This window comes from Mauremys mutica, chromosome 10 (genome assembly GCF_020497125.1).
Source record: "Mauremys mutica isolate MM-2020 ecotype Southern chromosome 10, ASM2049712v1, whole genome shotgun sequence".
In the NCBI taxonomy this organism is placed as follows: Eukaryota; Metazoa; Chordata; order Testudines; family Geoemydidae; genus Mauremys; species Mauremys mutica.
Genome location: NC_059081.1, coordinates 20,493,696 through 20,518,288, shown reverse-complemented (window position 1 = coordinate 20,518,288; position 24,593 = coordinate 20,493,696). Strand labels below are relative to the sequence as shown.

Genomic DNA, 24,593 nt, shown 5'->3' with positions numbered 1-24,593 from the left:
AGCATTCAAGTACAGAAATAATAACTTGTCAGCATCACAATTAATTTTTTTTCTTGCTTTTGTTTAGTTGACTTTTTTTAAAATATAATTTTGGGGTTCTATTTTTTTAAATTTGTATTTACACTAAATGTATTATCAGGCAGAGGTGGCAGTATTACAGGGAAGGGAAAAGGAAATATGTGGGATGGAAGATCACAATGGAGAGAGGAAAGTAGCATGGAGGGCAGTCGTAGTAAGACTGGAATGAAGAGACTGTAAGGGAATGGTTAGAGTTAATCAGTAGAAGAGAAAGTAAAAACTGTAGAAAGCAGTCTGAGATTACAATTGACATAGACATCATCAGTGTTCTGTGGTGTCTGCTAGGACTGCTTCTTAATTTTCTTTGGACCCAGAGCTGACAGTCCTGGAGTTGTCATGAGAGTGCTCTTAACAGAGATTCTTTCTTCACCAAGCCAACATGGCTAGAGAGAGAAGGAAGTTGTGGTGGGGGGGTCCCGTCACAGTTCAGGGTCTGGACCAAAGAGGGAGGCGTAGTCCTAGCTATTTCTCATCTCTTCCCTTCCAGTGCTGCCTTACCTGCTTGGTCTATTTTTTATCTTTGTCCCTAATGGATTGGGTTTCTCTCATGCCCACACTGGCTCTGCCCTGGGGTTTCTTTCTTCCCAAAGCCCACATAGCAATGGTGAGACACTGCTTGAGGCCCAGTGCCCCTGGACACCACGGTCACATAGAGTCAGATTTTAAAGCCAGAAGAGACCATTGTGTTACTGGCCTCCTCTATAACACAAGCCATAGGACCACCCTGAATTAATTACTCACAAGTGCACCCATCTAAGAGTTTGGGGAACAGAAAACTTGGCCCATCACTGGGCAAATGTTCTTTCTATCTCTACCCCACTCTACCACGTACTTGGGCTACGCTTTTGCATAGGAGGGGATAAGAATGATGGGATTCCATAAAGGGTAACCAAGATGCTTATTTTGCCCCATGCAAGCCATCCATTATTTCAGTATATGTTTAAAAAATGAATAGAATTCTATTACCAGTTTCAAGATAATCAGCCACAAAAAAACCACCATCCCAATCTCAGATATCAGCCTTAAATAGTGCTATCAAAGTGGAATTCTCTAGGTATCCAGATCCAGTCGGCAGTCGGATCCATTTTTCTGTCACGGGACCGATTCCATTATGCAATAAAGTCTCACATCTCATTCCTTTTAACCAATCAAAACACTTTTCTTAATAGCCAACACATCACCCACAACAGTCTCTGAGATGACTCCTCTAAGGATACAGAAACCTTACTGTATTTTCCATGATGAAATGGTCATTATACATACTCCAGAATCCTTTCTAACAAATGTAAACACATAAGTGCACATTTCTTAAGCAAGAATTCTATATTCCCTTTGGTCCAAAAGTACACCATCAGATGGAAAGGCTATGATTCAAACCTGGGTGAGTAATGAAAATATATCTCAAATGCACTGACTCCTTTAGAAAACATGCAGCACTTTTTTCTCTTTATAGCCTAAATACCGAGGGAAAATAATATCCAAATTGTTCAGTTTAATATTAAAGTGCTGAATAAGAAATCTTATTTAGCATAAAGTAAACCAGGTCATGAAGGGATCAAGGGCTACTATACAAATCCATGGTGTCACCATGAGACAAATGGACGTATGCAACCACAGAAGAAGGAATCTGCAAGGCTGTTACCTGATTCTCCATCAACACTACAAGCTAGCCATGTACTTTTCTGAAGATGCATATTTTGGCACGATGTGGAACCTTCATTCTAACAATTCCTTTTAGGATTAAAGGGAACACTCTTGTTTTATTTTCTCCCTTCCTCTTATTTCTTCTTATGGCTCACTATGTCCAACCAGTAACTGACTGGGAGAGAAGAAGTCCAGAAGCAGAATGGTAAATTTAACTAATGATGTCTAGTGTGGCAAGGACCTCTCTTGCAATCAGACCTCTCATGCATGTGGATGTATTGTTAGGGATGTGGCTTCTGCAGTCTTCTAAGAACATTCTATTTATAGACAGTTATAGTCAAGTTTTTAACATTCATTTGTATGAATCAAGATACTTTGCACAATTAAGTATATCTACAGCTTTGGTAGCACTCATTTGGTGGGTGATGCAAGCAGCACAGGTAACTGCAGCAAGAATCATAATCTTCTCATAGCAGACTGAAGGGGAAGTCAGTTTCAGAAAGAAAATCATCAAGTAACAAATTTTCCATTTATTTTGATCACATGCCCACCCATCTTTTCCATCATTTTCTCTTTTATTTCATGTTTTACTTGATTTTGATCTCTTCCCTCATCAATTCATTATATGTATACTTCTTCCCAAATACATGCTTATTATTATAATTCTCAATTAGTATTATTTATTATTTGCATTGAGGTACCACATGGGGACACCAGATGATATTGGCACCTCACTGTAATAGCAATTATAGAAACGCATAATAAAGGACAGATCCTGCTCTAAAGAACTTACAATCTAAACTGAGGCAAGAAGTAACAATAGGCTGATCCAAATCCTGTTGAAGTCAATGGGAGTCTTTCCACTTACTACAGTGGGCTTTGAACCAACCCCCAGGTGATTGTGACACACAAGTATAAGGATAACAAAAATCAGATCATTTGGTTAGTTATTGCAGAACTTTAAAGTTCTTGACTGTTACAAGTGATGTTTTTTGCATAGTTAATTTTAAATAATAAAATCATCCTTACACTAATGATGTATAACCAAGCCATCATTTGTGGGTTGATTTCTGGTGGGGGTCTTGAGAACAGATTTGAAAGAGTATTGGCTTTGATTAATTAAAGGGGCATTCCGTGCACAAAGACAGCTTGAAGATGAGTGTGGGAGAAGCTGACAGGTGTGGGAGATGGTGCTTGTGCCATTGCTGAAGCAGAGAAAGGGGGAGAGAGTGACAAAATAAGTGATAATAATGGACAAGTAGGGACAGGCAAAGTTGTGAAATGCCTTAAAAGTGTGGACGAGAAGCTTTAACTTTGATTGACTGAAACAGGGGAAATGAGTGGAGTGATTCAAAGAGGAAACTGACGCAGTCAGAGCATTGAGCAAAGATGGCCTTCAGAGCTGTATTTTCATTTGCTTAGAAGTGGACAATGTGTCTGTTAGGGATACCAAAAAGGAAGAAATTGCAATAATCAAGATAGAAGAACTTTCCTCCAGCTTATATTCCTTACAGTACTATACCTCTCTTGTTATCTCTGTTCTGTTACACATCTTTCTCAATCACAGTAAATCTCTCTATGTAAATGTACTGTATGTTCAGAAGAGGGGTTCATAACTATGGCAGAAATCCTGTCAAAGAGGGCATTTTTAAAAATCATAGGCCTGTTTTACAACTAGCGCACTGATTGCATTTTCTGAAATCAATATTGAATCGAGTGAGCGCTACCAATATAGCATAGAGAGGACTAAATGAAACTAAAAGGCAATTCTAAACTATGGTAGGCCAATAAAGTGACAGAGAAGAAGAGATTTGTTAAATATTTTACAGTAAATGTAACTCCATAGGGTACAATTAATGGGCTACCTAATTATAATTACATTGAGACTTTCACAGGTAGCATTCTAGTTCACAAAGATCTTTCCTGTTCAATTGAAACTAAACTCCTTTAGTATGAACACATTCAATTTGGAGGAGATCAATAAAATGTAATTGTATATTCTATGAGATTTATTTTTTAAACTGTATCCCAAACCAAAATACTTTAGAGACTTAAATAATTCAGTTGGTGATGTAAAAAGTAATAGTGCAAGGGAGAGATGATATTGGCAAAGGAAAAAAGATATGTTGTTCTTTGAACATTTTCTGCATGGCTTCCAGGCTTGGTGATCCAGGCACCCTCAGCACATGAGTTTGAAACTCATGGATTGCAGGATACATTGGGGTGCTTCCATGCTCTGCCATTTATTTCTTTTACCACTGTAAGCAGCAGACAGGCACTTACCAATGTCTTGAACAGCTTCTTACCTGAAGGTTTCTTGACCCTCACCAATATTGTTGTGTTTTTCCCTCTGTTTTCTTGCTTCAGATGAAAGAGATCAAGTCCTGCCTCAAGCTTTATCTATCTTTCTATGAACGCTGTGCAATAATTATACAATTATTATTCATGCATATTGGTGTTCAGAGTCAGAGATTAGGTTAAAGGTTTTTAAAGACATAGTCGATTTTTTTTTTAATTTTTCCCCAGGGTGTCACTACTGGGTAGAGTTAAATGTGTTTGGCTGCCTCAAATGTGCATTTCCATGACTTAACATGTTTGGATTTCTTCTATCTTTAAGTCAGTTGTTCATGGGTTTGTAATGCTTGGTTTTTGTTTTTGTTTTTTATCATTACAACATCCCTGTGATATTTTTACCCTTAAGTTACAGATATATACTCAACATTTACTTCATTTTAAAGCAGATTTTATCTGGAAATTTCTTCTGTTTTTTAATTATTAAAAAATCACACTCAAAACCCCCATGAAGTGAATAGTACTATATGATATTTCTAATAGTTAGAAAACATAGAGTATCTACCTTAAATCTAAGGCCAGACTCACCAATACATGGTGACTGTTAAAAGTAGCCAGATTGTACTCACCAGTTCCTTCAGCTCCTGAAATCCACATTCCCCTGCACAGACACATTCCAGTTTTCCCCTCTCTATGCCCAGCAGAGGTGCCCACCATCTTCCTAAAAGGCTTGATTCCCATTTGTCCCAATAATGAGAGGCAGTAACATTCTTAAATGTGGCTAATGCACCAGATTTCAGAGAGTTGTAGGTATATGAGAAGTTTGCAGAGTCTGTGTTATTCATTATAAAGATCATTCAGGACCAAAAATTGGTCTGACACAGAGTGTGAAACTTCTTAAAAGGAGCATGTTTTTACTTTTACATTTTGAGAAAATTCTCTCTGTGCCTAGAGTAAGAGCTTTCATTTTTGGTTGATACATTCTATTCCTTATGTGTAACTAAGTGGGTGAATCCCTGGTTTAAGTACAAAATTCAACTTAAACTTAACTATGGATCCATGAAGAGAGCTTCCATTTCTTTATCTTTGAAGGTGCCATTCTTATCTCTGGAGGTGCCATTTGTGGTGGTTTGCAAACTGCAGGCACAATCCATTTAAAGAACTCTATACTTAGTTTTTCCTCAGATGATGTGGTCCTTCATATAGGGCTGGAAGTCCTTCCTAAAGTAGCATTAGCATTTCATGTTAACTAGCACAAATCTCACTTCCATCAGTTAGTCCTATATCCTCACATTCCAAAGATGTCAAACTATCCTCATTAGATATGAGAAGAGCAATGAAATATTACTGAGCCTGGACTAGTGTTTGTTATCTAATACTTCTAATTGTTAGAAAGTTATGTTGCATCTTTGGAAGATTATCTGTGAGTAAATATAGCTTCCTCAATCTATATAAGGAGAGCCTTGGTCCAGAAGTTTCTATCAGAGCTGCCTCTGTGCCCATCATCAAACACACAGACTGACTACGGTTGATGGTGTTGCACCAGACATTGTGTAGTGAAGTTCCCAGATCTGGCTCAATCCTGAGAATCCATGAGTTTCAGGTGGCCCACAAGCAGTGTCAAGTAGGATCAAGGTGTGCACGCCTTCGTGCGTTGATAGAGGGTTGGAGATCAAGGTTAGCTGTGGTGTTTTTGTCCATCCTGGTGACCTGGCCAAATAGCATGCAATGCTATTTTTTAATATAATGAGTGACTGAAGGAAGGCAACATCTCTGAGAGATTGTGACATTTTTTCACAATATCAAACCATTTCATGCTCAGAATTTGGTGCAGACCACACATATTTTGTGCTGACACCATGCAGAAGATGGCAAGACCCATGTATCAAAGAACATCCACTTTGCTGCATCCATTTGAACTCTGCTTGCCAGATGCCCATGCTTTTAAGAACAGTTGATGTATGCCGATGCTCACTGGTTTAATTCACTTTTGAGCAGTTCAGGTGGAATACCATCAGGTCCATTAGCATGTCCATTCCATAACTTTTGGATGGCTTTTTGTACTTCTTCAGGTGATGGAGAATTAGTGTTCACCCCTGGATCTACTGCTATATGGTTTTCTAGGTCACGTAGCTCTAGACAAGCTTCAGCAGGTCCAGAGTTCAACACATTTTCATAAAGTGTTTTCCATTTATCCAGGACCTCATCCATCAGTTAGCAGGGAGATCCATCTGGTTTTATGACAAGGATGTTAGAAGGCTGTTTATGGCTACCATTCATGCTTGTGATGGTTTTGTAGGCAGGATGGTTTTGTAGGCAGGATGTCATCTGCTTTGCTGGACGGGGAACTGACATATGTCGGACATAAACCTCATGATCATATTTTGCCATTGCCAGGAAAATGTCTTTTAGCCCTTTACGTTCTTGGATATTTCCCTGATTGCATACTTCTGTCTTTTTCACTAATATATCAAAGGCCTTTTTGGAAAGCCAAGGTTTCTTGTGCTACCACCCAATTATTCCAGCAGCAATATGTGATACAGCATTACATTTATCACTGAGGAGATCTCCACATTATCTGAGAGGGTACCAAGGTTACATATGCGCTTCATGATGAACTGTTTGTATTTCACGGCTTCAACAGGATCTTCAGAAAGATGCTGGATATTGTGTGCTTCTGAGGGCTTGTTTGTTATGGGGTCCTGGCTTAGGCATCTTAATAACCATCGCTGGACCTGGATTTTAAAAAGTGGATGTGCCATGAAATAAATAGACCCCATTCTTGTCAGAAATTTCTCTATAGTGAAGCACCAGCAAATTCAGACTGTACATTAATTGTTGGTTAGCTCTCACTGCATCTTCCAACTCCTTGCAAGCTAGATGTTCACCAACAATGAAGTATCTGTGAGAATTGGCGTTGCCAGTTCAAGTGTATCAAGTATGGTTTCTGTATATTAGAAGACAATTTTTAATAAAACTTTTGGTGCAGGAACCATGTTATCATATGTGCTGGTACAGTATCTGTCACAATGGGGTCCTCAACTTGACTTGGGCTTCTGGGTGCTATCACAATACAAATAACAAATAATAAAAGTAAACCAGGGACTTCTCTCCCAGCTTGAAAGTAGTTTTAATTTTAGTGGTATGAAATTTGCAGCAGGGATGTTAATAAGAGTTTTGATGATAATTGGGCTGGGGTCCCAAAATTCAGCTTTTCAATTGTTTGATAATGTGTATCCATGTGTGACTGAAAGCAAAAAAATGCACGCACTTTCAGCACATCAGCTGGAACCCTGTGAGAAGTAGTAGCTGTTGGGGCTGTGTGTATACTCTGTCATGGGACTGAACATTTGGACTTGAAGTTTGCAAAGAGCAGCACCCACAGCCCTAATCCCACTCTAGAGCTTTTAACTCTCAGGCTCATCATTGCTTTCAAGCTGTATTTGTTTGTTTGTGGGTCTAGTTAGGTACTGTCACTATCTGTCTTGATAATTCTTGCTCATTCAAAATATTAATGTTAGGCCCTATGCCATTATGTGGTCCGGTAGGTCCCACTTCTTTTCGCCTCCTTATTTGTCCAGTCAGAAGCTCTGGAGAATTGCTCCAAATAAACCCAATACCCATGTTAGATACCAAGCAGTCTGGGTATAAGCATTATGTCTTTCGTAGCACCAAAATGTCTATTACTGATTAACACATTTGCTATCATCTGTACCTCAAGGAGAATTATTAATCCAATGATTGTTCCTTTTGTGCAGCATTTTCCTTAAGAGTACCTTACATCCAAGAAAGCTAGTTAAAAGCTTTCTTAATCTGTGTCTTGATAAACCAGCACCATTTTCCTCAACATTGAAGTTGGACATGTTATAAAGTCAACACAGATCAGCAATTATCACACTGCAGTATCTGAGATATAGCAGTATATCCCTATATTTAGTATAGACAATAACTTCAGTGTCTCAGTGATTAGTGACTCTTTGGGAGATTTTCTGAGGCCCATACATTCTTGCAAAAGTTTCCTGTAATATTTCACTTTCATGTCTTGATAGTGAATCTTCACTAATTCTACTTCCTTTTCCAGCTTGTCACATCCCTTAAGGCCATATCTTCTGGGTTAATTTTCAAATAGTCCCATTTCCAAAACAGAGACATTTGAGATTCCCATTCTAAGGAGCTGGGCACCAATTTAAGTCTCTGTCCAACTCTTAAAGAAATCTTTTCCCTTCAAATATTGTAGTTAGAGCCAGCTGTAGCCTTTCAAAAATTGCATCTCAGCAAGTTTAAACCACATGCTGCAGTATTCCTCAACAGAAATGCAGAAATGTTGCAAAACCATTGATAAGAAATACAAAGACTTTCATTCTAAGATTGTCTGCAGATAACAGTTCTGATTGTTGCAGCATAAACAAACTATGAAGATTTATGTTTCTGTAAAGAGACTAGAAATACTTCATTTGTAATCATGCATTGAAAGGTGATCCTGTGAAGTGGCAAACAACTAAGCAGTAATTTTGTAAGGTAGGCTAGAAGAATAATAATTTCTATTTGATATAATGGCTCAAAAGGGGATTTATAAAGAATGACACAAATGCAAACAAAATGGAGTGTACATCTCTTTTATGATAGAATCATAAAGTAACGTGTGCTTTTAGAATATGCTAAGATGATGGCAGACAATAATGAAAATGCTAGTTGATTTGAGTTTTAAAATTAATTGAATACGTTACTGTGCAGCCTATTTTCTGATGTTAATTCAACTAACCCTTTCCCTGAAGGCAAGAACTTTAAATATGTTATGACCATTTTTAACTGTGAGGTCAAACCAGAGCCATAACTACCAGCATGTTGCACCTTTTCCATTGTGCGAAAGGTTTTTGAACCATTAATTAACAAATTAATGAACGTGTTAATAAATACCATCTGTGCAACCAGTCTAGAGGCTGCATCTGTAGAACATGTTGTAGTGGAGTAAAAATCATGATCAGCTTAAATTTTTATCTTAATGTGTGAAACACTTTAAAACTATAGCCCTAAATTTTGAATTGCACTATGCAGGTGCCCTATGTTCTGGGGTGGGGAAAAGGAACAGGGAAGCTATTGACGTTCTCCTCAGTGAACGCACAAAGACAAAACGCTGCTAATTCCCTCGGTGCTAGAGAGGCAAGTTAGCACATACAATTGTGCTCCTGGGCTTCTGCACATTTGACCCATTGTATTTTGTACTTTTCTGAAGTATTTTACTATCATGGGCCAATATCACTGGGCAAGCTGGTTAAATTAGTCTTTAACACACTGGTAACTGAGAAATTTATCTTTATATTTAATTCTCAGTAAGTAGCATATAGCAATGGTTAGTGAAGGGAAAACAGTTCTTAAAGTAGTACTCCAGTTAATGGTTATAAGCCAAATTCCTCATTATATTTTAATGCATTTATGCTTACATTTATAAACAGTTCAAAAATATTTTAAAAATATTACAGTATTAATCTGTAATGAATATTGTATAATATTAATGTTAAAATTTATGAATGATTTTATAAGGCTATAAAGATCAATTGTTTTACTGAATCAGCTTTTAAAGGATATTTGCAAGGCTGTTCACTGAAAACACAAATCTCAGAGGCAAGTTGGGACATCTTTTTTGGGTTAACACCAAAGATTAGTGGATTTTTATATTCCATCTACACATAGTGAGTAATCTATCTGCCATTATTTAGATTGCTTTAAGTAATTTTGTATTCAAAATTACCATGGGTTCGGTTCCTGTGGCTACAATTTCAAGCTCAACAGAGTGAAAATCACCTTTGGTGCTTTTCTCAAATTTGGAGAGTCCAGGAATACATGAAGTCCAAGGATAATGACCACAGATACGATCCCAAGTACAAAGTCTTATCTGTACTACAAGTTTTATTAAAGCAATAAGTAAAGTTATGATTACCCATGCATAGAGAAATCCTACCCAAAAAAAAAAAAAAAGGTGCTATGACTAAGACTAGTCACATTCACATTCTCAATGATATTCTAGGGGGCAATGAACCCATCAATAGACAATCACTGTTAGAGGGGTGGGTCCTGCTGGGGTTTCTTGTGGCGCTATCCCATGGGGTCTTCCCACTTTTACCCAACCAAGGAACCTCTTTTATATTCTGACCACACCTAACCCCTTATGCATATGCATGAGGATTTCAATCTTCTTTTCCTTATCTATACTTCCACACCCTGCGAATTTTGGAGTGCCTAATTTTTCATAGGTTGCTTAGTTCCTTTTGTTAGCATCTATGCACAACATGTATCCTTCATCAGGACAGGACATTCCATGATATTACAACCAGGTGTCTCATGATCTTGGACAATCCCTTGTTGTTTAGTGCAATGTAGTTTTTTGTAGCATTACCTATTAGCACATCTTTTACAGTAATCTTTTGACCTTACTGGCATAGGGTTATTTCTAGGTCACTTACTCATGTCAAGCGTTCTTAAGCCTATGGCCTAGTATGGCTAAACTAAAATCTTACAGGCCTCAGCCAGTAGGTCTTACATTCCAGCAATGCTTTACTTATATACCTAATATATATTCATCACTCTTAAATACTTGTCAGTCTTATACTTCTATAATCCTACAATTTAAATCTATTTAGCATACATTGATTATATATGAAATAGCATATGATTTGACCATAACACCACATAGCATAATGACAAATGGATGATAATGAACTAATGAACTGCAATATTTTATTTTATCAGCCTCAGAACAATTAAGTATAAATATGTCAAACTACTTGGCAAATATAACCAGATTTTTCAATATTGGAACACCCATGTTCCAGAAGGGTACACATATTTTCTTGTCTGCCCTACTAAATGCCTGTAAACTGAATTGCATAGAAAAGTTAACCTCTTTAAATCAATGAATTTAAAGTCATCTTTTCATTTTGCATAAACTATGTGTTATTAATTTGATGTGTAAAATGTAGTTGTTTCTAACTTATACATCCAAGCTGATGGGAGATATTTGAGAGCCCATTGCACAGCATGCACTTGAGACAGCTAAAAAGTTTCTTTTTCCTGCAGTATCCAGTATGGAGAGTTTTCAGATTCTGCTGTAAACTTCATTATAAGGAGACCAGGCAAAATAGTGCAAACAGATTTCATGAATATATTTGTTTCAATAGTAAATGGATTTCCTGAAGCTATATTTGTGGCAGTTTCGTCTTTGTTTCTCTGGTTATTCACGGAGAGCAAATGTCAAAACTCAAACAAATATTTGAAGAAACCATATTTTATATTTGCACAAATTGCAGCAGAAGATCTACATGTGCATCCAGGCCCCTATCCAGCAAAGCACTTAAGCACATGTTTATCTTAAAGAACATGGGTAGTCCCATTGAAGTCAGTGGAACTACTCGTGTTCTTGAAGCAAAGTGAATGCTTAAGTGGTTTGCTGGAAGAGGGACCCAGTCGGGTAACAGACACAACTCTAGGTTACTGATCTTACCAAATGCAACTATCCAATTCAGGTTGAAAAGGAAATATGGAAAACTATCAGCGAATTGCAGTTGAGCATTGTATGAAATCAAATAAGGCTTCATTTTGTAAAGCCACTTATCTCTGTCTCTTGTTGGCTGTGCATCTAGAAATAATATAATTTAACAATTATTAATATTGTTATTTATATCAGTTATTTCAAAAGTTCCAGCATTTGATGGCATAATACTGAAATGAATAAAACCAAATTGTGCAAGTCCCGCTATAACATACTAAAGATATTACTAAAAACCAAATGAAAATAGTTCAGAGTGTATGAATGCTAATGTTAATAGTCACTGGTATAATAGATCTTTACATACATTTATGTTTTGGCTTTTATTATAATTGTGTAACATTTGCAATTTCATAAAATGACTGCATGTTTAAAAATTCAATAATAATAATTAATAATAATGTTTGCAATTCAAACCTACAGTTTGTAAAATAGTAAAGGAAGAAAACAAGGTAAAAATGCTATGAAGAATGTTCCCAATACTGAGGACCTAAAGCTTTTTGTTCATTTTGTAAAATGGCTCTTATCGTTTGTACCTTTTGAGAAGATGGTGGTGGTCTCTTTAATAGGTTACCGTGTTAACAGCTGTCATCCATTAATTTTACCATCTTAATTGGATCCTTTTAGATGTTCAGCCAACTGGTCAGGCACACAGTGCGAGAGGCCAGCTCCCAAGAGCAGCAAGTCTGACAATATCAGTACAAGTAAGTGCTTCAGATTAATTACTACAGCTTGTAAAATATTGTTACATTTAAAAATGATAAACTGGTGATATTTTAGTATGTGAGCATATGAAGTGATGTGCTGCAGATTACTTTATTTTAATGGCAAGAATTTTGCTCTTATTTCTGATCTTTGATTGACGTACAGGTCTACATAAAACATTTTGGATTACTGTCAAACTATGGCATTCCTTATATGCCCACTTTAAACCCAGCATGAATTTTTTCTTAGAAAAAGCAGTATCAAGTGACAAATACTTGGTGAAATTCATTCCTGTGGAGAGACTCAGCACAAAACTTATGACCACTGAAGTCGCACTTAAAGCTACAAAATAGGGTTTAAGTGGTTCATAGGCTTTGCATTTGCTCTCCCTGCACAATGGTGTAATTTACATACTGTGATAATCATCCTGCAAGTGAGAATTGTTCCTTTAAATAAAATTAATACACATGCAGATTAAATAGAAGAAAACAGTATTACATTAATATTGGCACTCAAGGGCTTGTCTACATGCACATTTAGTTTGCAGCAGGTGTGGAAGGGTGTTAATTTACCCCACACTAGCCTGCCACACGCTAACTGTCCATGTAGACACTGCTGCTGTGTCCAAAAGTTTGTTAGTGCACTTTAATCTGCTTCCATTTCAAATGGCATAGATCAAAGCACCCTAACAAATGGCTAATGAGCATCAGCTGGGTCCATGTGAAAAACTAATGCATAGAATCATAGACTATCAGGGTTGGAAAAGACCTCAGGGGTCATCTAGTCCAACCTCCTGCTCAAAGCAGGACTAATCCCCAACTATATTTTTTTTGCCCCAGATCCCTAAATGCCCCTCCCCCCAAGGATTGGGCTCATAACCCTGGGTTTAGCAGGCCAATGCTCAAACCATTGAGCTATCCTTCCTCCCTCATGATGTGTACTGCAGGGTAGATTCACTCACCAGCTTCCCACAAACTAAATATTCACATAGACAAGCCCTTAAACTGAAGAAACGATCTGCAGTGTTTTCAGTATGTGGGTGACACCCAGTTTTACATCTCTGTTACAACCAATCCAGCTGGAGCAGTGGAACAAATTGTCCACCATTTAAATGAGCAACTAGCTGGCTGCAACTTAGTCTAGACAACACAAATAATGCTAATTGGCTGAGGGAAGAAGAATTGGTAGAACTTATATTAGCACCTCTTGCTGAGGGAGCGCATATGCCATTGTAAAACAGTTGCTCAACTCTGATGTGGTGTTAGATCCTACATTGCTCCTGGAAGCCAAGGTAGTAGCTGCCTGGGAAGATGAGTGTAACCTTTTCTCTCCAATGTGTACCTTGCCACAATTATCCATGCCTTTGTCTCCCAAGATTAGATTGCTGTAATGCCATTTTCTTGGGGACCATACAGAAGCTGAAGCTAGTGCAGAATGGTCCCCGAGAAATACATTGAATTAATGCTCTGTGATCTACCCTGGCTTTCAATAATCTTCCAGGTAGAATTCAAGGGCATAATGGGAAGTTCTTTGTTGATATTGTGATTTTTAATATATGGGAGAGCTACTCAGAGAACTTTAGCTTTTTGACAAATATAAGCAAAATATATTGCCTATAATATTTTAATTTTTTACATGGGATGTGTTGAAATTTTTAAGAAAATGTGTGACCTTCACAATGGGAGTGCATAAAGTATAATAATAGGCTTGAAGGGATACTTTCATTACAACAGTATCTGTAATCCAAAAGTGTTTATAACAACTTTTTCTTTGTTTGCTAAATAGCAAGCACAGAGTTTTGAAATGCAGGTATCGTGGATGAAAACATTCAGAATATATGTAACACCTATGTTGCTGTTTTCATTGTCAATATTCAACCTTCCAATCACTGTCCTCTTAAACTAAACTATACCTTTTAGTTTTGTTTTTAGCAACTTTACCTGGTCTGGAAATTGTTAGACTTAAACTAGTGTATTCAACATTATTTCTTTGCTGCAGGAAGCATTGCAATCATTGTTCCTCTTGTTCTCTTGGTGACTTTGATCACTACTCTGGTAATTGGTCTACTTCTTTGTAAAAGAAAACGAAGGTAAGTAATTTCATATTACTGTGCTTAAATTATGTGTGGACTAAAAAAGAAAAATTAGAAATGTGGAGAAACACAAATATTTTAATGTCTACAAGCTGTCTCACAAACATCAGACACTTACCTCATATAAAAATGTGCTAGGTGCTGCACAGAAACATTGGAATATACAATTCCTTCCCCAGAGGCCTTATAGTCTATGAGCCCAATCCTGCAAGGACTCTACACCAGTGAATAATTGTACTCACATAATTAGTCTCATTAACTCCTATGTATTTTGGTCTAATTTTGGTTGTTGGGTTTAGTGTGTGAGTGCTGGGTAGTGCTGGTGGCCTGTGATATACAGGAGGTCAGACTAGACGATCTGGTAGTCACTTCTGGCCTTAAACTCTCGGAGTGAACAGAATTACTCGTGTGTAAATGTTTGCAGGATCAGGCCCGAAAGAACTTTCTTCTAAATATAGCTTACTCTAATTCACTTACATTTGATTAATATTGTGATTTTACATAATACGTTATAGTGGAAGTGTAATCAACTTAAAAAATATAACAGAACATGTTAACATACTAGAAATTTAAACATTCACAAACTCATCCTTAGCCCAGGTAACATTAATAGCTATATATTTTTCCCCAAAACTGAACATAAAATTCTTGTTGAGTATTTTCAAATGTAAATCCTAGAGACTAGACACATTCCCTATAACAGGAACACATATGTGGATGAAAAGTTAAGAATCAAACTTAAATAAAATTGCCCTTTCTAATAAACCACGTGTTTTTGCAAAGGTTACGTCTTCATTTTTTACAATGGTTTATTTCTGGTTTGCACCTCATGTCAAAAGATTTTCAGATTTAGATGCTTTTGTATATTTGGACAATATCAGGCTTTTTCCTTGTCAACAAAACTTACATAGCAGATAGTCCTGACAGAGAGCTGTAAAGAAATAATATTTACATATAGTATCTTCTAAGCTGGATAACATAAATCTCTGTGTGTGAAACAATCAGAATTATCTGCTAGAAATCAATCTACTTCATGTAAAATAATAAAAATCCATATTTTCTTTTTATATCACCTACCTTGTTTCATATTTTTCTTAACACTTAAAACATTAATGTAATATGAAAGATAAAAATGAAAGTATTGTACACATTAATCAGCGGAGAACAGTAAGCCAGTATATGATTGTTTACCTAATGCATATGAAGATGTACCTGTTGACCACCTTACAACTTTCTCTTAGTAGACTGATTTGAATCCTTTTTCTTTCAATTTTATGTTTGTGGGTTTAAAATTTCATTAGCAGTCACAGGAAAATAATTGAACTCTAAAACAAATTATTCTTTTTATCATCATATATTATATGCCTGTTTTAAAGGATCCAGTATTTAGTAAGATGGTGCAAATATAGACAGTTAAACTGATAGGCCCACTCTTAAGCCCACATTTTCAAATGTGGACGTTGATTTTAATTTCTCAGATTGAGACACCTTGGGCCTATTTTTCAGAAGTGTTGCTCTGCCATAACTCTACCTAAAAACAATAAGTGGTTCAAACGCTCAGCATCTTTCAAAATCAGAGCCTACATTCTCAAACTGGGCATCCGAAAATTGAAGGGCCAAAATCAGGGACCACTTTTGAAAATTTGGGCCTCTGCCTGTAACTTCTGTGATCTATCTTATGATGAGCTGAGGTACGATGAGAAGCATGAAAGCAACTATTCTAAAATATAGGATAGAAATGAATTGAAATGCATAGCTATCTAATGATTTGTATGGCATCAATCACTGTAAGTGTTTAGGCTAGACCCCAGAGTTTAAATAGCGATAGAGAAACTGGTTTGGCTAAAGTTAATACCTTAAAACCTCTTCTTAATTTAATTTTTTTATTTGAAAATGTTTGCTTAACTTTTCTTCCCTGTTGAAAAGAGACCTAAAAGTCTTCAGAGACACTATTATTTAACAGCTAAACAGTACAATAAGATACATGTTTTAAAAATCTTCCTGGAAGTGGATTTTTCTGTTCCACTATGTTTTGGGGAAATAGAAAGACACTCTCACATGTCAGCTTGGATTTAAGATAATGAAGTGTTTTCTTAACTTAGAAAAGATAACAACCATTACCAGCCCCTAAGTCCCATTCCCATTGTTCTGTCACAATTCAGTAGAGTCTTCTGTCTAAAAATGACATCTCTAAACCAGGGCTTTCAACCCCTGCAGCTAAAAAATCACTCACTTATTTCCTTACCAACGAAAATAATTGGATTCACCCATGGGAGAACCTCAGATCTGTACTCAATTTTAAAGATGTTCCCCCAGATATAAACCAATTTAAAAGTTAAGCCTGCCGTCTCTCACTTTGCACCTGTGTTTGGGATACTCGAGCGAAGCTTTTCAATAACTAACAATAGGGACTCCAGCCAGTTAAGTTTTGGCAGACACACAACTTCCATAATGAAGCCATAGCTTAGTTATTCCCAAGGTAAGTGCACCTGAAGCTGCCACCAAATAAGCAAGCAGATGACCCCGCTAACTCTACCAGGAAAGATAGAAACATTATCACCCCTCTTGTGTTCCTCAGAGTCAAAAGCAGAGGAAACTCTGCACTGATGGCCTCTGCCTTCTTTTAACCGCTGAAAAAATCTTGTAATGAATTTATGAAGCTTTCCCTGGGAACTAGGGTGAATTTGACCATACTGAAGGGGAACGTCATGGCCACAACCAATAGCCTCGTGCATTGCATGAATCCACACTACAAACCCACTTAGAAGGGTAGTAACAGGCTACTTCCCCAACGTGCCCCAGCTGCACAGGTGCTCAAAGTGCCACTTTGTTTGGAGCGAAAATTTCACCGTCCCCTTGATTTCCTGATAGACCCTCAGGGCAAGGCTCCGTTATTTCTCTGAGATACTTAGCTGTTAAATAATATTCGTGGTAGGTATCATCCTTGGAGTGACTTGAAAATACTAGTTCCCTTTGTTTATGTATTCTAGGACAAAAACTATCCGAAGACAACCAATGATAAATGGAGGAATCAATGTAGAAATTGGTAATCCATCATACAATATGTATGAGGTGGGCCATGATCACAATGAAGGGGGATTTTTAGATCCAGATTTCACAGTAAATCCAGAAAAGGTAACATTGTTTTTACAATGGCAAAATAGGGTTTATTTTATGTGTTGTAATGTATAGCTTTAAATCTAATTAGTGTGATTTTTCTCTCAAATGAAGACTTATTTATAATGGCATGTATTTTGGTTTGTCTATTCACTCTGTATGGTGAACATGAGTCAAGTAAAGTTTATTTAGTGAAAACATTATAGATATTATGCATTTACTGTTTTGCACCCCAATATTTGTTGATGGATATTCTTTTGCGGTGATCTGCTTTTTTCTAGATGTTAAACTAAAACTGAACTGTAAATTGAGAGAGGCTATATCATAGACCCTCTTGACAAAACTGCAGTACAAGATCATTATTAAAATCTTCTTTATCTAAATTCCAGATGTTTTGTGGACCTACTGAATGGTACACTATGTTATGTATTTTCTAGCTCTTATGCTTTGCAAATGTCAAGATGTTGCATTTGTAAATCTGAGCCTAATTTGGTGAAAATCATGCTTACTTCCAAAACCGTAAGCCATTCAGAGGCCTGGTAGAATAGATGTACTACATCAAAAAAGAACATTGTCATTTTACTCTCTGTTATGTTATTTCTAGGAGCACTGCTCTTCAATGGTAGAGCTTCTGAGTGATGTGACACTGGATGGACAGGGTAATAGTGCAATAACTTTCTTAGAGCTATCAGTAGTCAGATGCATCCTATGGGGCAGCTATCATTCTGTGGCACATTTGACAAAGCAATAACTGGCTTACTGTTAGCTCTATGAATGTCACCACATTGTCACCCAGTCAATGCGCAGCATACCACAGGGAAGCTGAATATAAAGTATATATTAGGCAAGTTGCTCTTATGCAAGTTGAATAACTGTATCATGACTGATTGTTAAGCCTGAATGTAATATTTGACAGAAAATGCTGTGCTGATCTCGTGCTGCATAAGAATCATCCAAACTAAAGCAAGCTTGTAGTTAAAGTTTTAAAGGCAATTTTTATTGTAGAAGACCAGTTGTTGTTTTTAATCAGAGCACTGCTTATTAAACAATATGTCAACCTGCAAATGGAAAATTCATTATTATTAGCACAAAAACTAAAATATTCTGTTTATACGCAGGCCAGGTATATAGGGGGAGGGTCCACTGCATTCAAGCTTCCCCACACAGCACCGCCAATCTACCTAAACTCTGATTTGAAAGGACCACTAACTGCAGGGGTGAGAAATGATAATTCACTTCCCATGCTCATTCCATCACATCCCCTCTCTGAGCAAATTTGCACGTTATGTTAGAATAGCACCATTTTTGTTCATGTTTTTCATTAGTAAGAAATTATTTACAAGCAGAAATAAAATTTCTATTTGTTATTACAGGTGCCTCTACATATATATTTCATCTTTACTTGTCATGATAGCATGATCTAAAATGTAAAATTGAAAATATATTGCTTTATTTTATAAACATAAGTAAGTTATACCTTTTGTAAAGCTATATAAAAATGAAACCAAACACATAAACATACCAAATAGTAATAGGCATTTAATGCAACTTATCACAGTGAAATAAGATTCAAAAGTAAATGAAATCCTGTCCTACTATTTTAAGGGGAAATTGATATGCATTCAGTTGAACAATTTCTGTAAATCTTTACAAGTTATTAATGGATTGTTTAAATTTCAATCAAGTTTATTGCAAATGACAACTAAGTTAACAAAATATTTAGCTTTGTTTCAATAAACCAGAGTTTGTATATAATATAGCACAATATCTTTAAAAGATTATTACAAAATTTAAAACAATTAAAAGAGAGGGACATTCATATGCTTGATTCACCTTCATATAAAAAAATATATGTGTTCATCCTCGTCTCATTTGCATTACTGTATGATTGTAACGTGTTTTTGATGTAACTGAAATTCAGTTTATTTGGTCTGCTTTAAAAAACACAATATTGTCCAGAGGAGGCAACATGCCTCATGGATAGGAGAACAAGAGTATAATTCCAGCCCTGAGTTTGACTGAAATTACTTTAGTCAAATCACTCAAACCACTTTACTTTTCTGTACGTCACTTTTCTCCACTGCATAATAATAATATTTACCTCATACAGGTATTAAGGTATTGTTTATACTGTACTTTGATATTTCCAGAAGAGACAATATAAATGCTAAGTATGATTCTTATTTTATTTGTGGTATTGGCAATCAAATGAAAATTCCTATCAATTTAAACAAAAACTACATTTCTGTGTCATCTGGAACTCCTGTAGTCATTACTGGGGAAGTGAAGATCTCTGGTCACTGGGGTTGCACAGGTATAATTGAAGGTAGAATTTGCCCCTAGAAATTACTGCAGCAGCTGGTAATATCTTTATGTTCCATTCATATAGAAGTAGGAGTTTTTTGTTTTGTTTTGTTCTTTTCAATGTGACTTACCTCTTTCTGTGTGACAGGGAAGTGTAGAACACTAGACAGTCAGATAGTTATTTGTAATGGCAGGATAAGCAGCTCCTGGCTAATCTAAGTTACTATGATTGCTGCAGTGAGCTAGGCCATGGGAAATCCTGGCTTCTTATTTGACTAGGGGGAACAGAGAAATGAGGATTTTAAACCTTTGCTCTTTCTTGTTGGGCAAAAGGGCAGTGAAGCAAGCTAAGTAATACGAGTCTAGGTGCTACAGACAACAGGAAACATTGTGATCTGTGAGGAATTAGGCACCCTTCCCAGTGACTCTATATATAAAGTTGAGAAATCAGATGGGATAGCAAAGGCCTCTGTTGAGATAATTGAGCCATAATGGGTCATAAAAGAGGAAGTTCACACCCACATCTTACACACTTTCATATTTGTAGTGGTAGTTCAGTATTTTTATCGTGTATTCTTTGTATTTCTGGAGCACCTAGGAGCCTTAGTCATGGCTCAGTGTGCTAGGTGCTGTACAAACATAGAACAAAAAGCTGGTCCTTGCCTCCAGGAGCCTACCATCTAAGTAAAAGACAAACGATATCAGCTACAGATGGCTGGGGGGAGTACAAGGCAAAAATGAGACAATATTGGTGATAGGGAGTGGTCACAGCACACAAGCAGCCTGACCACTGTCAAGCTGTTTATAGGCATCATGGCAAAGGAGTGTTTTGAGGAGAGATTTGAAGCTAGATAATGAGTAGACTTGGCAGAATTAGATTTTGTAAAAAACAAACAAACAATAATTTCAGCAGATCAATTTTTTAAGCTTTTTTTAGTTTTATCCATTTAGTTGCCAAAAGTATGGGGTTTTAAGCATTTTTCCTATTTTTATCAATTTACATTTTCACAGTTGTGAGAAATTATAAGGGGGCTTTTGGACAATTATTATTTAATGACAATAAAATCTGTGATTCAAAAAGTTAAAGCTTTATAACCATTACAACATAAATGTTCAACATCACAGATCAAAATACTCAAAGTAAATATCCTTAAATCAAACTCCAGTAAGTTTTCAAGCAGCACTTTTCTTAGTTTGCCCATCTGTAATTTTCAGTGATCTATGGAAATATTTTTATCTCTTTATGCATGTATGGTGACAACATTTGCCAACATTTACCAATAAAAATCTAACCCTTCCAAGCCTAACACTGTGGTAGTTTTGCAGATATTTATAGGCGCTGCCTCCCATGCAGGAGCGATAGCCTGTGAGAAAGCACAAAGGTGCTTGTTTGAAAACATAGCATCTATATTTAAGTGCTTTGCAGAATAGGGATGGACTTAAGCACATGTTTAAGTCCCATTGACCTGGACTTTGGTTCAGTCCATAAACTAGCAAAATTATTGATATTGAGAAAATACTTTTATATTTACAGATACTACAATAACAGTTATGATCTCTTATTTAAGTTACAATATGATTAGCAAATTTGGTCAAATTGTACTGTATATTTGGTTTTCCAAAATGTGGTCAGGCAGTATACGGAGTCTATTGGTTACAGATTGTCTGGCTGTACCGAAAGAAGGACAGGAGACATTTGACATGGGTTTAATCAAGCCGCAATTTTATTATAAGGTATCTGGGACTACCGGCAGATAAAAGTGTACAGTGCAGGTAACCCCATGTTTATTCCGTAATTACCCATGGGGCTTTCACCAGCTCCTCCTCTTTTCCATTCAGGTCTCTCCAGCAAATCTTACCAGACACTCCCCTCATAGGAGGGTTAAAGTGGGCTATAAGAATGGGGGTTTGGCTCCCTGCCGTACCAATCGTCAGAGTCCCCACCGCCTCCCATTCATTCCCTTAAGGAACATCTCTTTTTAAGTCCTATTCCAAGCCATTTATCCGGTCACTGTATGGAGTACCTGCACTGGACATCCGCCACATGGAAGCACCAGCAAGTAGAGGTGCCTAGCTAGCCATATCCTCCTCCCCTTGTGGAATTACTCTTTCATGCCTGCTTTTCCCTACCCGGACCAGAGGAAGGGGGGAATTACTCCCTTTCCCAATTTCTTACTCTTCTGTTTCCACGTGGAGCAATGCTGTGCTGAAGTACTGTGTTCCCTCCTGCTTCATCCTGCTTCATGTAAAAGGCAGGCTTCAGGCACAGAGCTGCCCTATTTAAACCCTGCAGCAGCAGTTTTCATCTCTCCCTTCCCCCCTACTCCTCCAGCCATAAAGCACAGTTCCCTTCATTTGGCCTGCCAGCCAAATACCCACCCCCATTTCCCTTCTTTCCCCCGCCCCCCTTAAAGGTGCAGGGTGGTCATTCCTACAGATCTTAACTCCCTGGTAAGATTTACAGAAGCCCAGGTAAACATTAAACATGTTCCATTATGCTTTTATGTATGCGTGTTCTCCCTTTGTTTTAACAATACAATTTTCATTTTAAAAAAAATAGTTGTTAATCTAAATCACATACTGCATATTTATCTTTTTTCCACAGCCAACAAATTACTCCAATCCAGTGTATGCAAAGTTATATATGGATGGGCAAAACTGTCGAAACTCATTAGCAAGTGTTGATGAAAGAAAAGAACTCCTTCCAAAGAAAATAGATATTGGGATAAGGGAGACTGTGGCATAATCCTCTGTTACCTTTTATACTCTGTATAAATGTATAAAATATAAGGATTACTTTTCTATGTACCCAACAGTATTATAATTGTTTTGGCATCAGCATTACCTCTGTTTTTTTGTTTGTTTGATTGTTTTCTGGGTTTTTCTTTTGCTGATGACTTTTGACTGACCATTTGTAAGGTATTTTTATGAAAAAGAAACTGCACTACAGTACAATTTACAACAATGCTGCTGATACACCTTTGAATTTGTTAAAATTAAAAACAACATTTGTTTGTAGTGTGAATATGAGCAATCTATTTTGTATGAACTTTTTTGGTTCTACTTAATCAATGAAGATGATATCTGCACCTTTTGATTATATAGTCTGAAAGCTGTAGTACACTGTGTAATTTTGTTTGTTTTAAATGGTGAAAGAATGATTGAATGGTCTACTCTCTTTGTGCCCATTAGAATTTCACTCCAGATCCTGTTAAAAGTAGATCACTTTTCTTCACAAATCAAACATAACTTGCTTTTAAATTTAGTGTTAGGTTGCCAAGAAGTAAACAAGACTACAGAATCAAAACATCTAATGATCTGCATGAACACAAATGAGTGTTTCAGAAATTCAGTGATTGTACATGAAATACTAAACATATATACCATGTAAACAACCTTGTATTTAGTAAAACCTTATAGACCATAGTAGAAATACATCTTGAAAGTTGAAAGACCTTACTTGCTGTGGGACAAGGCCTATGAACTCCAGCAGTCCTGCAGTACAGTAGCCACCCTAGAGCACAAGAGGGCATTGCCTACACATGTATTATATGTTTATTCACTCAATCACATGCAATATTTGTGGATGATCAATCCCTTATCACACACCAAGCAGTAGAACAAAAATAAAATGTAAGCACACACATTGATAACAGTATTCTGATTTACCCAGTAAGAAAAAAAAATCATCCTTGCCCAGATATATTAAATTCAAAACATAGCAGTTTATACTAATGATGATAGTCTATGATACCGCTGATCAATATTATATATTACTGAAACGTATTTCAGACCAATTGTGAATTAATTTTAATACTTTTGGGTTAAATGTCAAAACCCCATTATCAAAAGTGGAGAGTATCAATGTAATTGGTTTCCAGTACTTTCTCTGGTACTGGTTTATTTTATGTAGTTGTGAAGAATAAAAACAAAAAAAAATTCCACTTGCCTTTTTGAATTTTGACAGAAATAAGTAGTACAATTTCTTTAAGTTGTAAAAAGAACTGAAATATTTTATACATAACTTTAAAGGCACAAAATACTTATGTACACACATACTGTGGAGGGGTTTTTGTTCCTCTGCTAAACATGATTGACTTTTACCTGTCATAATATATTAACCTAACAGATTAAATATGTTTGTGGTTGCTCTTTATTCCCTTTGTACAAGTATTACAAAAAATAACTGCTGTTTTATAAAAGATTTTTGTTGTACTATGTGCATGCATACTACCTATTTCTAAACTTTGCCATATTGAGGCCTTTATAAACTCTTGATTTATGTAATACTAGTGCAGGTTTGCTTGAAACAATGTTATGCATATCATAAACTTTTTCAGGTTCTTGTTTAAGTACATTTTTTAAATTGAACAGTATTTTTCATTTTGGTTATAATAGTCATTTTGCCTATGTTTCTACAATGAAGTGTGAAATACTTTATAAAAAAATTGTTGACTGACTTATTTAAATGAAGTTCTACATATTTAATTCATTGTGTTGGGTAATTTTTAAAGTTAGGACATACAATTATATAGGCAATATAAAAACCAAAAGGAAAGGAAATTAAAGGGAAGTAAGAAAATATATTATACAGGAAGTAAAATGGTTAAATTCAGTTAAAAAAGCCAGACAGTTTCTGCTCATTATAAAACCTCTATCTTAAAGGTTCTGCAATGGTGCATAAGTGTTAATAACTCAGAAGGTGTGTGTCCATATATTTTATTTCATTGAACATTTTAAACCCTACTTTTTCTTTTATAGAATCATTGAAGAAATATGTATATTCAGGTAACATTTAAGATGTGTAAATATCATCCG

At 36.4% G+C, this 24,593-nt stretch overlaps 1 protein-coding gene across 1 annotated transcript in view; it reads left to right on the top strand.

Moving 5' to 3' along the window:
* Positions 1-24,257, top strand: part of LRP1B (LDL receptor related protein 1B) — a 1,288,869-nt gene extending 1,264,612 nt beyond the window's left edge. The window contains exons 89-93 of the mRNA XM_045032831.1: positions 12,185-12,261; positions 14,261-14,351; positions 17,345-17,489; positions 18,590-18,688; positions 22,381-24,257. Coding sequence (XP_044888766.1) covers positions 12,185-12,261; positions 14,261-14,351; positions 17,345-17,489; positions 18,590-18,688; positions 22,381-22,521 — 553 coding nt within the window. The 3' untranslated portion in view covers positions 22,522-24,257. The remainder of the gene's footprint in view (positions 1-12,184; positions 12,262-14,260; positions 14,352-17,344; positions 17,490-18,589; positions 18,689-22,380) is intronic.
* Positions 24,258-24,593: the final 336 nt, after the last annotated feature.